This window comes from Anabas testudineus, chromosome 1 (genome assembly GCF_900324465.2).
Source record: "Anabas testudineus chromosome 1, fAnaTes1.2, whole genome shotgun sequence".
Classification (NCBI taxonomy): Eukaryota; Metazoa; Chordata; class Actinopteri; order Anabantiformes; family Anabantidae; genus Anabas; species Anabas testudineus.
In genome coordinates this window covers 17,692,007-17,707,667 of record NC_046610.1, presented here as the reverse complement: position 1 = coordinate 17,707,667, position 15,661 = coordinate 17,692,007, and the positions used below count along the sequence as shown (strand labels likewise).

Sequence of the window (15,661 nt, the reverse complement as noted above, 5' to 3'; positions counted from 1 at the left end):
AACATTTCCAACAGAGATTTTACACACAGCTGTGTTGTTAAGAAATGCATAAACAAATGTTAAATCTATTTTCAAACTTGGTTAATCAGCCTAGTCGTGTCTGACTGCCCTCTGTAGTCTGTGTTGTGGTGAGAGATAAACATAACCTATATAACATCTGCACCTGCATCAACAAACATGTTCCTTCATCTGCAGATGGTGTTTATAGAGAATCAGCAGGAGACGTACTCTATTGTGCCTGAAAGAATTTGTAGTTTTGCAATTTATTTTTAAATATGAAATTACAGATTACTTAACTTTTCTTTCAACTAGAGGAGCTGATGAAGGCCGGTCTAAAGTGTCACATCATGAGACGAGCATGAAGGAAACTGAAGTGAGTTGGTTCTGGTTTGTAATGAGTTCAATGAGTTCATCATGTAACATAGTATAAGATGTTCTATATAATAATACACTTCTATAAAAATTCTATATAAAAGAAGAGTTTGCTATGACAATTAGAGCCTTTCAATGCATGCATGTTGCATAAAAAAAAAAAAAAAACATCAAAGGAGAAAAAACATTTTATTTGGAGGCTTCATCTTTAGGACGTATTCAGTTTCAACACTGTAACATCAGTCATCAGTCATCGTTTCATTTTGATTTTGAGTCATTGTTGGTGCAAAGACAAAGACAGAAGAAGTCTGGTTCTTAAAAAAAATAAAGCAACAAGGATGTACAAATAAACGCTCAGTAGCAGAAATCTCAGCGATTTTGAGTCACTCTGGTCCAGACGATGTTCATGAACTGGTACGAGAACAATACATTGACTGTTGGGCTCTGTGATCTCACTGCTGTGTGATGAGACGACTGGCAGCAGATTCAAGTTATAACTGTTAGCGCAAAAGCTGGATTTTGTCTCACCTCACTGGACCAGTACTAATCACAGAACCACAGAGTAGTTTGTAAGGTTTATTACAGAGGGTTAGAGGGTTGTGGCAGGTTTTAGAGAATTAAAATTTGTTTTGGCAAAGGAGAGCTGAGGCGAAGAATGAGTTACCACAGCACAGGAGCTGTGATAATATTCAAACTTTCAGGCTCTAATGCACCGTCCAATTATAGCACATCACAGGAAACTATGTCCTTAACTTGAATGTCAGAAATCTCTGCAGCACCAGATAAAATTACCACGAACCTCCCGCATGTGTCAACTTGAGCTCCACCCAAATGATCCCCAGAGGAATTAATTCAAACTCCTCATATTAAGTGCATCTTTAATCTGATTTCAAACTTCTCTTCCATCCTCAGCACTTGGCCTTCTTGCCGTAGTTGTCCACCACCTCTGGTGCGACGCTCTCGTCTTCCTCCACATCCTCTAGCACGGTCTTACCAACCAGCTGGAAGATGTCTTCGGCCACGACGCCCATGGGCTCGGCCACCTTCACTGCCAGCATGTCCAGGGTCAGGACGGTTCCTTTGGGGATCTTTACCTTGGCTACCACTGACTTACCCAACTGGAGGAAAAGGGACAAGCATTTTCAATAAAGCAAAAGAAGAATATGAAAAATAAAACTAACAGCCAGTTATAAGAGAATTCACATGTTCAGCTCAGTGTTTTGCTTCACAGCTTTCTTAAAGAAGCGGGATTATCTGACCTTATCATGGCACGGCTTTTCACAAGGCAACATCTGCTTGACGCCGTTTCCCAGCGCCCTCTCCACCAGTCGGATGGAGCGAACCAGTTCGGTGAGCTCGGAGGGCTCCAGTGATGCCGCGTGGTCACTTCCTTTCCAAGTTTTATCTAAAGTTACGTGACGCTCAACGATCTTTGCCCCCAGAGCTACAGCTGCCACTGAAATGCTGATTCCAGACTCGTGGCCGGAATAGCCAATAGGAATGTCTGGAAATTCCTTCTGGTATTCCTGTTATTGAGAAGAGGGTGAGACAAGCGATATTCTTTAAGGAAGAGCTCAACATTTTAGGAAACACGCTTATTTGATATCATGCTTATGTTAGAAGAGAAGAATTATTACATATCATTATGTATTTGAAACAGGGCTTTCACATTCTGTTCCATTTACCATGATCACTTTGAGGTTGACGTCTTCAGGTTCCAGAGGGTAGGCGCTGGTGCACTGCAGGATGGCAAAGTTCTGGTTGTGCTCCTTTACCGTCTTGTAGACCCGACGCATTGTCTCCATGGACTGCATCCCACTGGATACCACCATGGGACGTCCTGACACAGACAAGTGGACAACAATGTGATTAACATCACACAAGCTGTTACAGCAGATATAAGTGTGTGCAACCAGAGAAAAGTTTATTGCATCATTTTTAGAGCACCTGGTGACATATTCTCTTATTATAAATGACATATTCTTTTCTGAAACTTGTGACAGTTCAGTCTCACCCTTCTTGGCAGTCTTTTCCAGATAAGGGAAGTTGTTGGTATCACCAGAGCCCACTTTGAAGAAAGGCACATTGAGCTCATGGAGAAACTCCACTGCCATCTGAAGACAGAAAAATGCGTGGTGAAATGTTTCTGCTTAAATGAATGTGAAACAAGGCCAACATCAAAGTCCCTTAGTTTCTTACCTCATCCATCCCAGAGGCAGTGAAGAAGATCCCCACCTCCTCGGCATATTTCTGCAGTTCCCTGTACTGTTCATAGCTGAACTCCAGGTGGCGCTTGTGTTCACCATAAGTTTTTCCCCAGGAGTTTTTGGTAGTATAAGGACGCTCCAAGGCTCGTTGGTTAAATTTATACTCTAATTCACTCTTCTGGAATTTGGCACAATCAGCTCCACAGTCCTGTGAAGGTGGACATAAGTAAAAAATACAGAATCATGAAGGATCTTTAATGGTCCTCCAGGTTCCTACTACGCACTACAAAACAAACTGATTTAAACAGTGTAAATTCATAGGAATTGAATCTGTCAGTGATTATAGGAAGAGACACTTTTCAACTACTAGACTTCTCTTAGTTTTCTTTTTATCTTGTTCAAGCAAATTCCCTACAAGTGGTGCAAAAAAAACTTTTCTTTTCTGGAAATGTCCAGGATGACGATTTAGGATTAAAATATTGAAAATAATACTAGAAATAGTTTAGTTTCATTGACAATATCAGGCATTTAGAGTGGTCTGAGTAACGTTTCTAACACAGCAGCCTAGTAAGGTCAGTGAGTGTATGTAGGTAGATATATTCATACCAAACTCCATTCAAAAATCTGATAATTTAACATAATTTTTAACAGGAATCTTTCAAATAAACGCTGTTTTATATATGTTCCATACTGACATTATAATCTTAATCATTAACCCAAACTTCAAGTAAGATCCACACAAACTAGCTAGGTCTATATCTTATTAAAATGAATGATTCTTAAACTGTGGCGAGCAAGACATTAAACTGGAGTTCAGAAGAAAATGTCATAATGTTCTGCAAAAGTCACAGAGACGTGTTTAAAATAATGATCTTTATGTCCATGAACGCAGACGTTTTCTTTCTGAGTGAACTGTGTTACCTTTGCCATTTTGATCATCTTCTTGGCAATCTCTATGTCTCCCTGGTGGTTTTGTCCGATTTCCGCTATGATGAAGCACGGATTGTTACCTCCGACCATCCTGCCGGGACACAGCTCAAACTTTAAAGGCATTTTGTTTAGAAAACGGAAACGTTAAAGTAATTATTTAGCAGACAGTTAGCGGTGAGGAGGGAGAGTTCACTCTGTGACTGGAGCAGCCGACCGGAACCTCTAACGTGCTGCACCTCCCGGATGTACGTGTACTTCCGCTTTCAACTAAATAAACTTTCAAAATAAAACCTATACTCAGGAAGTGCAGGTAAAGGAGAGGACGAAGAATAATACATTAGCTTTTTAATTATCTTCTGAAACGATCCGTGATTTCAACCTATGGGTTTAAATTGCAAAATGAAGAAACACCTAAACCTGGAAGCATAGAACTGAATGCAGTGACAAGCTTTCTCATAGGAATAAATATTTTTGGATAAATACAAAGCAAGTTCAAACTGGGAAACTTTCCCATGAGCCTATCCCACATCAAACCAAGCTAAGATGTCTCATAGGATTTTGTACTCAGAAAAGGTTGTGCACACATCATGTGATGAGAAGGGTGAACGCCCTGAGCGCCTCCTAAGAATTAAATAAACACAACATGCTGGCATCACACTTACTTACTGCTGGAAGATTCATGATTCCACATGTGGCACCATTTACATGGAGTTGTAAGTGTCATATTTTCCACAAAGATGAAGTTAAAGATGCCTCATAAAAGTTAAGTGCAGCCAACAGAGTCACACTTGGAACCACACCTCAAATATTTTCTATGATTAACTGGAGAAAAAACACATTTTTACAAGTCATCTATGGTACATTTGTCAATTTGGGGACAGCTAGAAGTACAAAAATGATCTCTTAAGAACGAAAGACACAACAGCTGACTTGAGCTGATGTTTGCTTTCTACATTGTTAGATACCAACATATTCACGTTTATCTTTTTATAATGTTCACAGCTGCATCTCTCCCCCTCTGAGTCTCTAAATCTCTTTCCTCATCTCACCCTCTCTACCAACCCTTGTGGAGGATTTTTTTATCCAGCATGTCCACCAACATGCTATAAGGATCCTCCAGGTCCACGTTGGCTGTCCCACCTTCACAGCTACGGTTGCTGTACACAGTATTGTTAGCACATGACAACAGAGCATTGTTTTAAAGAATAGTTTGTCTAAGGTTTGCTAAAATAAAAAGGAAATGTTCCAACTGGTGGTCCTTGGAATAAATTAAACTAAATGAACTGATGGGGAAACAATTGGAATAATATAGAGGGAAAAAAAAATCAGATATAGAAATAAATCTGCACATGAATCAAACACACTGCACACTCATATTCACACGACTGAATTTTTCCATACTTTAACTTCCTGACATTCATATATTCTCTTCTTCCGTGATGTTTTGTTGGGACTGTCTGTAGAGGTGGAGAGGGAGTCATGTCATCCGAGACCGGATGTGGTTTCCAGTCTAACTGGTCTTGGACAAACTGAAGGGGAAAAAAATAAACATGCATCATAACTGAATGTGTCACATTGCCGTACATAAGCAACGGTTATGTCTGTCTCATGTTGACTGGTTCATGTTGTGTGAAGACAGTGCCTCCACAGCTTTGTTGTAGTGTTTTGCCACACAGTAATATCAGATACCATTAGGCCACTGGATGCACTGGCAGCTCATTGGCTTGGTTAGCTTGTGTGAGATTTGCTGATAGAGGAAAATTCTCTGATGTGACCAACAGTGGGCGCTCTAAACTTTTTCTACTGCTTGTTCATACTGAAGTTCATGTTGTGGAGAATTTGGCACAATTAGCGCCACAGTTGTAAGACTGAAGGAGACATGAGATACATGGGTGAGGAGGAGAGAAAAACATTTTCACAGGGATAAACCATCTTGTTTATGAATTTCTCCTTAATTTACCTTTGTCATCATTTTCCCATCGCTGTTCCCACTGCAGAGCATCCTGGTGATGCAGGAGGTGAATTGGCTGATTTTCAATATAAGTAAGTTTGGAGATAGACATTTCATTCATTTGTGTTTTGTGAATATTCATTTTTAAATCACCAATTTGCTGGAGAGTGGGAACTTGTCCCAGAGAATCAGTCAAACTACAAATTGTGAGCAGGTCCGCTATCATCAAACTGAATACAACATATTTCACATAAATTAAAAAAATATATAATAATAATAATAATAATAATAATAATAATAATAATAATAATAATAATAATAATAATAATAATTCTACAGGGTTCACAAAGCTTCAAACACCACTATACTCGCACAGACATTCACAAACCACAGTCACATTAAAAATCCAACAGAGAAACGACAAGACAACAGCTTTCATTCACTTTTTACTGATATTGAAATCAAATGGACAGTGAGCACGCATGGTCAAGCAACAGCTGGCTAACATCTATTTCTCCTTAAAACCACAACTGTCTAATTTCAGTGACATAAATGTTTTATATATTGTATATATATTTCCTTCTGTATCTGTACATTGGAACACGCATAGAGTACATACACACATACTGCTGAGGTTTAAACGTACAAACAGGTCACATCTTTTGTAATGACTGGACTTCACTCAGTTCCTGACTGGAGGGGACACGGTTTTTCAAAAGGAAATGCATAGATTGGAAAATTTAACACAATATGCCATAAGCAGGCTCTATACACACACACACACACACACACACCACACACGCACACACTGAAGTACACACACTAAATCTGAAATCTGTCTTAGAGTTTGGTCCTTAAAAAAATAAAAAAGAAAGAAAAATCTGTAGATGCCTTTTTGTATTGGAAAACATGGGGTGGTGCGTAGGAAGCCAAAAGCTGAATAAAACCATTTCACGTCCAGCCTTCAAGATCAAGACCGACAGGTTCAGAGTTAGACTACAGCATCATGGGAATGATATTGTTTAGTGGCCACATGAAGCAGGGTGTAGTGTAGCTGTAGGCCCAAACAAACATCAACCCTTCCCTTTTAGTGTGCCACCTCACCATCTCTACACAAGACCACAAACCATGAAACCTGTAAAAGATGCAACTGGTCTTCATCTTGGTACATTAAACAACAACCAACAAGAATCACAAGCTTTTGAAAAAGACGCACGCAGACAAAATCCTATCAGGGGACAAAGATGGTGAGCTGGTGCTTCCAGGTTAATCTCTATAGCCCTGCCAGGAGAAAACGGATGGGGATGGGACCAAAAGAAAAATTAGCTGTGGAAGGTAAATATATGGACAGAAGGGATGTGGGCCCTCGTCTTCAGAATACAGACAGTGTGGCCTCTTCAGTTGGTTGGTGTAGAATGATAGAGGATGATTTGGAATAATGCCCTGATCAGCTTGGGTTGTCTAGCGGACAAGCGGGGACTGCTTCAGGGAGATGAGGACAGAACGCATGCGGGAAACATCTTTGGCCTGCTTGCTGGACTTAGGGTTAAAGTCGCAGAGGCGAGCCACCCGCTCCCACTCTGTGCCGGGGTTGTTCTCATCCAGATCTGAAATCATGGCCTCCTCAGCCGCCCTACAGGCAACGAGAAAGGAAAAGGAAACAGAACAGAAAACAGTCAGTCGGGGAAGAGGTAAGATAAACACAGAGCCCTGAGAAAGTCCTCTGCTGATTAGGTCACAAATCCTGGTAGAAAAGTCAAGTGTTGCATTTGACATGATTTGCCAGAGAGATTAATACAAATACTTGTTAACATTTTAGAAATGTTCCACTAATCTTCTGGGCATAAACATCAACAATATAATTCATGAAGAACATGTCTCTTATTTGTTTTGTCAACTTTTGGGATTTGTTGGTTCAGCAGAGTCTCCCTCAGAACAGGACAGTCATATCACCACACAGAAACGAACATCCATCTGTCTTTAGGCTCACAAAGATAAACAAGCTACAACAATTTCAATACCTGTGGCATGCCCCCAACTCTGCTAACACATTACAGTAGTGTCAGGGGAGGTACACTGATGAGAAATCCAAAGAGAATAGAAACTGAAGCTAAAAAGGATGGTGGCCTGAAGGCCTGATAAGCATTTTGGTGGGTTAAAATGAAGTTCTGCACAGACCTGAGGGAGGGGAGCTTGCCCACACCCATTCACTTGGACTTGTCCTGTTGTTCCATATTTACAATGTTCTCTTTCCTCAGCAAGAATCAAGTATAGGGATGATGAGATCATCTGTATACTTGGCCTTCGTCAAAAAGGAACAATAATAGCAATAGTTCCTTTTTATTTTTATTTTTTAACCAAGCCCAAAAGAACTGGAAGCACTACTGGCCTCAGCCATGCATTGTGCTGCAGCTGAAAAGCAGGCTATGTGGCAACGAATGCATTTACTTTGACTGCATGGATCATAATTGCAGAACAAATCAATTAATATGTTTTTGGAGAAATGATGTTTGAAACTTGGCGAGTTGTTTTTTTTAACCATCAAAAATAATGAGACATTTACATTACAGGACTTACCGCATTCTTCAAATTATAAAACAAATGTGGAAAAAAAGAACAAAAGAAAAGAAAAAACTAAAAATGGATCAGTGCCACTATCACAATAAATTGAGATGCAAGCCACAGATTATGGCTAAACAACTTCAAAACCCCATCAGACCCAACCCACAAACAATACTTCCACTGCCAAAATTGATCTCTACTTAAAATATCTCACCCCAGCCCACCTGCAAGCACAAACTAACTAAAACACAGTACACAAAGCAAAATGGGGGAGATGAGAAGCCAATGAACATTCACTGTCACAACCATCTACAAATACACAAGGGACTAGAAAGACCACATCACAGCAGGGACACTGTACCCAAACCTCTATCTAGGCAGTGGATCTAACTGTTGGGCTAATAAACTGACATCTGTGCACCGTATCTAAGACACACACTTACACAAACACACACAGACACACACACCTACATCTAGGGCCCTGTCAAAAGTAATAAATAAATAAAGTAATTTGGAGGTTCTGGGGTTTCATATTTTTACTTAACTGGTCTAGGCGGTAGCAAGGATGGTTAATGTGTGTGCTTTAAGGTGCATAGGAAAAGAAAACAGGGAGAAACAGTTTCACAAGTCAGAATTTAGAAGAGAGAGGGGGGAGGGGACGAAATGAAAGACAACAAAAATGAGCTAAACGCAGATGTTGAAAGCCAGCATGCAAAAGCAACAATTTTTAGATTTCTGTTTTTGTTTTCGAAACATGTTCTCTGGAAAAGTTAGTGTGCAGCCTTTGGTTGAGCGAGGGCCTCTGTATTTACAGTGCTAAGCCATTGTTCGTTCAGGTACACTTATGGTTCAGGGTCTCATTTATAAAACAGTAGATGATCCTTATGTTGTTTTCAGAAACATCCTCATGTAAAGACCTAAATTAGGGATGTATGTATCAGATAGTGGGGCCGATTTACTTATCAAGTCTAAGTTTATATCAGCAGCATGTGAAGCGCACTTGTACTAACAACTGGAGGAAAGAAGAAAAAAAAAAAGCTGTATGTTATTTCAAACTTGCTATACTGACAAGTTACTTATAAGTTGCGGATACTTGTAAAATCTTCAAATGAAATGTTATGAGGGATGGTGGTGGTTCTGCCAAACACAACAAACGTAATCAAGGACCTCTGAGAGCATCACGCTTAACAGCACACCAAGTTCCTACAATTGAACAAAAGGAGACAACATGACCAAGCACTTAACTTAACCAGTTATATGGGTATATTAAAAACTGATTTCACACTCAAATATTACTTGGAATTTGTACTAAGTTCTTAGTTAATTGTATCTGCCTCTTGAAAGTGTTTTTCCTGATGATCAGCAAAATGCCATAAGATAAATCAAATTGCTTTTTGCATTAAATGTAAAAACCTACATGAGCAAAAGGTTTTTTAAATCTCAAGAAATGAACACCAAATATTTAAATGCATTGACATTATATTGTGTGTAGTCCCGACTTAGGGCAAAACATTTTTAAAAGCACAGTTCAGTTAGTTATGTAAAGATGCGCTTAATCTCCTGTCACATTTTTAAAATCACAACTGTTGTGTGGGAAGTGGAATTGGTAACTTTGAAGACCATTTGTTCTTACTAAAAGTTTATAAATGAGGCCCATAGACTGGCTTTCATCTACACAAACTGACCTTGAAAAGCAAAGCTGATGAATAAAAAGAAAGAGAAGATGTTGGTTAATGGATATGTACCCAAGTAATTTGATAGGCAAACCAAAGGCTGCACAGCCGAGGCTACTGGATAGCTAGCTAGGCAAATTAGCATGTCATCCTGTATGACAGCAGTAGCTACAATACAGAGCAGCTAACACTTTAAAAAAAAAAAAGCATCGACACAGTTCAGTTTGAAGCAGCTGTGTATCCATACCATGACAAGTGGTCTTTTTAAATAATGTGGAGAGCATCGAGACCGTGAGGGCAGTGTGTGTTGGAGCTCATCATATTACAAGTTATGACATCTGCAGGAACTGTTTAAGACCCATTTAAGAACCAAGATCATGGATCCTATTGACTTTCTAGAATCGTAACATTATAATATCCTCCAGGCCAAAACAAGACATCAATGGTGTTTGTGAATCCTGCAGATAGCTTGAGTTAAATTTAATTCTATATAGTAAAGCACGTAAGTATGGCTGTAATGACATTTTTACCCAATTCATTTAAATGTGTTAGAATATCTTTAATATGCTGTATGTTATATTTGGCACTGTCCTATTCTGCACATAGCCCTTGTCTTTACATGTGCAAGCAGTTAAGGCTGTAAATATAGGAAGTCTGACTTCACCAAACAATTCTGTACACTGAGTGGTGACATAATAATAATGATGTTTCTATAAACTCTAGATTGAGGTTTATGGTTAAGGCTTATTGGCATATCAACACAAAAAACACATCCACTTAAGACACACAGCTGCTTCAAACGTACCTAGAAGCTCATTCTCCTGAATAATATTTTGTAGCAATAATTTGGGGAAAATCACAAATGTAAAGTAGAAACAACAATTTCTGAGACACAAATTATATAAGCAAATGTTAATTGTTTAAAACTAATGGAATGTATCTGCAAAATGTTTTGCTGAAATGAAATGAAGGGGAGTGATATGGTAGTGAATAATCGATGGGAAATCAACTCAGGCACATTTATGGATTAAATTTATGTGCATTGACATAATTAAGGAGCTTGGCACCAAGTGCCTAGTGGCATGCAGTCATTCCCTTTACTGAAAGATGATGAAGCATCCACTCACGAAAAGACATGCAGACGTGTGGGATGACAATTTTTACTCAAGACTCACTTAAAGATGACTTTAAATAAAAAAAATTAAAATAAAAAAAGCTACAAAATGAATAGGACTGACAATTATAGTATAAGTAGTTAAATATGAAAAACTAATGCACAAACAATGAGATGAATATCATGTGAAGGGTTAGATGCCTGGAGCAGTTGGCAATGGACAAACCATAAACAAAGAAAATGAAGAGGAGGATGTTAGTTGGAGCAACATACACATAACCAATGAGCTCAGAGAAGGGCTGCTTGTAGAAGTCTTCATCCAGCACCCTGGACAAACATCCGCCCAAACGACAGAGCAGCAAGAAGGCAGGAAAGAAAAGAGCGATAAAAGGGAGAAGAGGATGAAAACATACGCATTATAGGTTAGCACACAATAATATGCTCAGGCATATAATCAAAGGCTCAGGTTTTGTTGGAATGGCTTCTAAATGCAGTGTCAGGGGGTGTCAAAGGCTCAGACAGGTTCTTAGTTTATGCGTCTGCTTCCTGTAAGTGTTCATTTTCTAGTGATCAGCAAAATACCATCAGATGTTCACATTTAAAAGTACAGAACTGTGAGAAAGACACTATGAGACAGTGTACAGCCTTACGGTACCTTTTTTTTTAACATCTTCTGAACCAATAAGTTAATTGAATGAATTATCGCCAAACTATATGATGACTACTGGCAAATTAAAATGTATCCAATGCAAGAAAAACATTTAGATTGGCTCATGGGAGAACACTGTATTTGAAATTAGGTTTTATTTGACTGATGGTCAGGCAAAACATGCAATATGCTGGTATTATCTCTGGTTAATTGGGATGATAGAGGTCTGTGATTTATAGACTTTCAAATGATTGACTATGTTGGAAAAGTTATTGAAGTCAATGAAAGTATCTGTTAGTTGCAACCTTAACTCTTTGGAAAATCAACTCCATAATATTAAATCTATGTGCAATTAAGTCATTTACCTATATTTACCAGTAAAAATTGTCCACTTTAAAACATTATAGAGCTACAACCCATTTCCACCAAACACAGGGTAGCCAATTTGCAGAGTTTTGGCTGCTGCTAATTTATAATTAAAAGGGTAACAGGGCCACATTACAGTGCAGGAGAACTGAGACAGAAACTATTCCAATCCAATTACCCAGTGGCTGGTAAGGATATAAATATATCAACTATGTGGCATATTACACATCCTTAAGTAGTGTTATTGTACATGTTTAAGAACAATATGTGAAAATACATTGTTATAGATAGGGTATTCTAAACTAGCCCAAGACTGACTAATTTGACACTTAAGACATAAAAAACATTTATAGAACATTGATTTTTATCATGGATTTGTAAAAAAAAAAAAAAAACATTGGATACTACAACTGAATTTAAACTTGTTTAAATGTATGTACTCCAATTATTGTATTTCTCTGCTAGTTTTCTTTTAGATTCTTAGACTCTACTCTTGAGCCACGCTGATGATAATTTCAACTTTGCCTTTGCCTTTTGCTTCATCAGTTAATGACTAGTAACAGACTACTTTTGGTACTGATGTATGCAGATGATACAATCATTACATCTGCAGATACAGACTGCAGAACGAGCTAAATTGTGTGATTTTTGCAGGAAATGGAAACTGGTACTTAACTGTGACAAAACTAAAGTTTAAATTAACTTTGTTGTCTATATAATCATGGACTTAAGTTCAATAAATTGATGAATTAAATGATTTGGGATAACACCAGATAATTATAGACCCAAGTTGTCTTTGAGGAATCTTGAGGCTAAGGTGGACCCATTTATTTTCTTCCTGCTACATACACACTGAGCCAGACCTTAACGTTCAGATGCTTTACATTCTCACCTGAGGATGAATCCAAGACTGCTGCTATTAGCTAAGAACTGTTAACTTTTTTTTGAAGAGTTTAAACTTGTTGTCCATGTTTGTAGGTCTTGGACTTTTCTGTCTAGACACAAACTTTTCATATGCTCTTTTTCACTGTAATTTTAGGCCTCCATCATCTCCTCTGATCCTTGTGTATATCCCCCTGGGAAGTCAGTACCTGTTACTGGTTTTGGTTTTCTCCAGCTGCTCATTCTGCCTGGCATGCCACTCCTCCAGCTCGACCTTGGCCTTCTCCTTCCACTCGGCCTCCTGCTTGCGGGAGTTGGCATCTGAGGAGGGAGATGTGAGAAGGAAAATAATGACAAGGAACATGTCACAGAACAATGGGGTCTGTCCTGTTGCCTGACTGTGCTTACCTAGCACTTCCAGCCTCTCACTTTGTTCCTCTCTCCACTTGCGTAGGCTTTCAGGTTCAGCCTGCAGCCGGTCTGCATTGGAAATTGCTGCATAGGCATCTGATGGACCATTGCTTTCCTGAGAAACAAAATCATGATGGACAGCTAATTTAACAACAAAACTTTCAGAAATATGGTTGGGAGAAATCACACTTTGAATCAGATGCTGTAGCCAGTTTCATGTCCTGTTCCCAGTATGCATCCAGTGCATATGCTTGTAAAGGTTAGTTGTCCACTATTTGACATGCTGTATTAAATCTACATCTAGACTGTTATCAGCTTAGCTTCTCTCACTGGCAGAATGTCCTGACAGTGCAAAAAACAGCAATGTTGCAATGGCAGCATAGGAAAAGGAAGCTGGAATGAATCAGAAACAGCCAGATACACCAACCTCTGAGGTTAGTACTTAATTTCAACATGGACAGTGTTTTTTCTGTGAAATGAGGGTTTATTACAAGCACTTTAGACAGGCTAATTTCAGTTTTACATCTAGATAGCCTGGCACAACTATGATTTACAACCTGTCCACTCACTCCACTGCTTGTGATTTTTCACCCATCCTTCATAGCAAGGTTTGAATATTCCTAGATCCTTAGATTTACTCAGTGAACACAACATTACAAATAGTAATAGAAAATATCATTTTAGTATAGTCTGGACATTAATGAAAGCAGGAACACCAGCCTCCTTCCAAAATTCCTCTGCAGAGGCAGCAGAGCCAAAAAAAACACACAGCTCAAGAGACAGCAAGCAAGAGCTCTACACTTTTAGATCAGAGACGGAATATGTTGTTATGAAAGTAATGCCTTCAAACACAGAATACAGAGCAACAGTCATAAGGATAGAATAAGTCTTTCAATTTAAAAGCAGAATTAAGAGAAAAAAACCAAGTATTACCCCGTGAAGTTCTCCATTGACAGTACCAACTGTAAAGACATGGAAAATAAATGTTAGAAATCTCATGAGAAATATTTTTCATACAAACATACACTCACTTAGGTAAATCTGCACAAATAAAATTTGAAGGTTCTAGGTTATAATATCCAATTTCTGTTCAGATTGTCAGAAAGCTGTTAATTCTACTATACTTTTATTGCTGAGATCATAGTTTGTAATGTTTTTGTCCCCTGGCCAAAGATTAGAAACACATAACATGACCTCAGTAATAATAAACAACAACAACTTTGTGACATTTTCAACAAAAAAACAAACAATTATAGCCTTGTAAACGCAGAACTCGGGGAAGAGTTGTTGTATTTGATTGCTTTAGACTGTACTCTAGCTAATAAAGTGGCCATTGAGTGTATTTCTTAATATGCTAATGTCAGCATTTCTGACCAGCTCCAATTGCTAAACCACTATGAGGCTACAGATTTACGGAAACGAGGCAGTCTTGGCCAAAGGTCATCAAGCTCCATCAGGTTTGTCTTGCTTGTAAGGAAGGCTGGTAAAGCTAACGAGCTGATGTGAACGGTAGTCAATCTTAATGGGAAGTGGAGTTAATGAATGACACGGCTAAGAACTGATGTTATCAGACAGCTTCATTCATTTAAAAAAAAAGCGAGCCACAGCCTTAATAATCACATGACGAATATTAACCAACGCTACCTATTTGAGTGTTCTTTCAACGAGTTGATCTTCGTTGGCATTTATTAGATGACAAAAATACTGGGTATTATTAAGGCTAGCTAAACACACTTAGCTCATTTGCTAGCTCGGCTAACATTAGCAAGCTGGCTAACAGACCATAAACCTTTTAAGACCGAGGTAACGTTAACATTTGGCTTTATGACAAGCGGAAACCGTAAGACACGTTAAAAGTAAGCAGATACACAGCACCAACGCTGGAAAAGGTCAGCCAGTGTCCGCTGACCACGGCAGTCACCCACCGCTGGAGTCTCCCAGCGACGAGGGGACCTCTCCGCCGTCCAGGATGCTGAAGCCTTCGTCGTTTTCAATCCCCGCGATTTCGCTCTCCTGCTGGGCCAAGAACGCGGCAGCTGGATCCTCCTCCGAGCCTACACCGTTTCCAGCGGCGGGCGCGTTCAGCATGTCAAAATCATCCATGTTGTGTGTACTTGTGAGTAGATAAATATAAAACAAATACAGAGCAGGTGTCGCGATTTACCGAAACCGACAAGCTCAACGGGCAGAAGGGTGTCTAAAAAAAAAGAAAGAGTAAAAGCTAGCCAAGCGGAAACGGACGTACAGCCAATCACAGACCAAGATGGTTGACTGACAGTAGAAATAACCAATCGTACAACAGCTGCCTCAAAATTGGACCAATCAAATGTTTGGACACTCCTGCAATACGGGTCCCGTGACCTGTTACGTGCTCACAGTAGATCTAGCAAAATCCGCAATCTACTGGTGAGAGAAGAAGAAGAAGAACTGTGTTATATCACAACCAGTGCTTTATTAGGACGAAATGCACCAACAAAATCAATGAATAAAATAAACTACACGATTTGTGGATTATTTGTTAGATGTGAACCAAAGATTAATTCT

At 39.0% G+C, this 15,661-nt stretch overlaps 2 protein-coding genes across 2 annotated transcripts; both read right to left on the bottom strand.

Moving 5' to 3' along the window:
• Nucleotides 1-544: 544 nt before the first annotated feature.
• Nucleotides 545-3,632, bottom strand: nansa (N-acetylneuraminic acid synthase a). The gene is made up of 6 exons (XM_026360942.1): nt 3,501-3,632; nt 2,572-2,787; nt 2,387-2,486; nt 2,058-2,212; nt 1,632-1,898; nt 545-1,490 (listed from the first exon to the last, which is right to left on the bottom strand). Exons 1-6 carry the CDS (start codon nt 3,630-3,632, stop codon nt 1,281-1,283), a joined length of 1,080 nt encoding a protein of 359 aa, XP_026216727.1. The 3' UTR covers nt 545-1,280.
• Nucleotides 3,633-6,740: 3,108 nt separating this feature from the next.
• clta (clathrin, light chain A) lies at nt 6,741-15,310 on the bottom strand. The gene is made up of 5 exons (XM_026360001.1): nt 15,043-15,310; nt 14,051-14,079; nt 13,115-13,232; nt 12,916-13,027; nt 6,741-7,093 (listed from the first exon to the last, which is right to left on the bottom strand). The coding sequence occupies exons 1-5, from the start codon at nt 15,218-15,220 to the stop codon at nt 6,922-6,924; spliced, it is 609 nt and encodes a 202-aa protein (XP_026215786.1). The 5' UTR covers nt 15,221-15,310; the 3' UTR covers nt 6,741-6,921.
• Between the last annotated feature and the right edge of the window lie 351 nt (nt 15,311-15,661).

Excerpts from the sequence above, each read along its gene's own strand:
- clta (XM_026360001.1), bottom strand. The coding sequence starts at position 15,220 with ATGGATGATTTTGACATGCTGAACGCGCCCGCCGCTGGAAACGGTGTA. Across the intron at positions 13,233-14,050 it reads TCAATGGAGAACTTCACGGG|GAAAGCAATGGTCCATCAGA; the intron begins GTAATACTTGGT and ends TTTGTTTCTCAG. Across the intron at positions 13,028-13,114 it reads TGAGAGGCTGGAAGTGCTAG|ATGCCAACTCCCGCAAGCAG; the intron begins GTAAGCACAGTC and ends CTCCCTCCTCAG.
- nansa (XM_026360942.1), bottom strand. The coding sequence starts at position 3,632 with ATGCCTTTAAAGTTTGAGCTGTGTCCCGGCAGGATGGTCGGAGGTAAC. Across the intron at positions 2,213-2,386 it reads GGAAAAGACTGCCAAGAAGG|GACGTCCCATGGTGGTATCC; the intron begins GTGAGACTGAAC and ends TGTCTGTGTCAG. Across the intron at positions 1,491-1,631 it reads AAAAGCCGTGCCATGATAAG|TTGGGTAAGTCAGTGGTAGC; the intron begins GTCAGATAATCC and ends CTTTTCCTCCAG.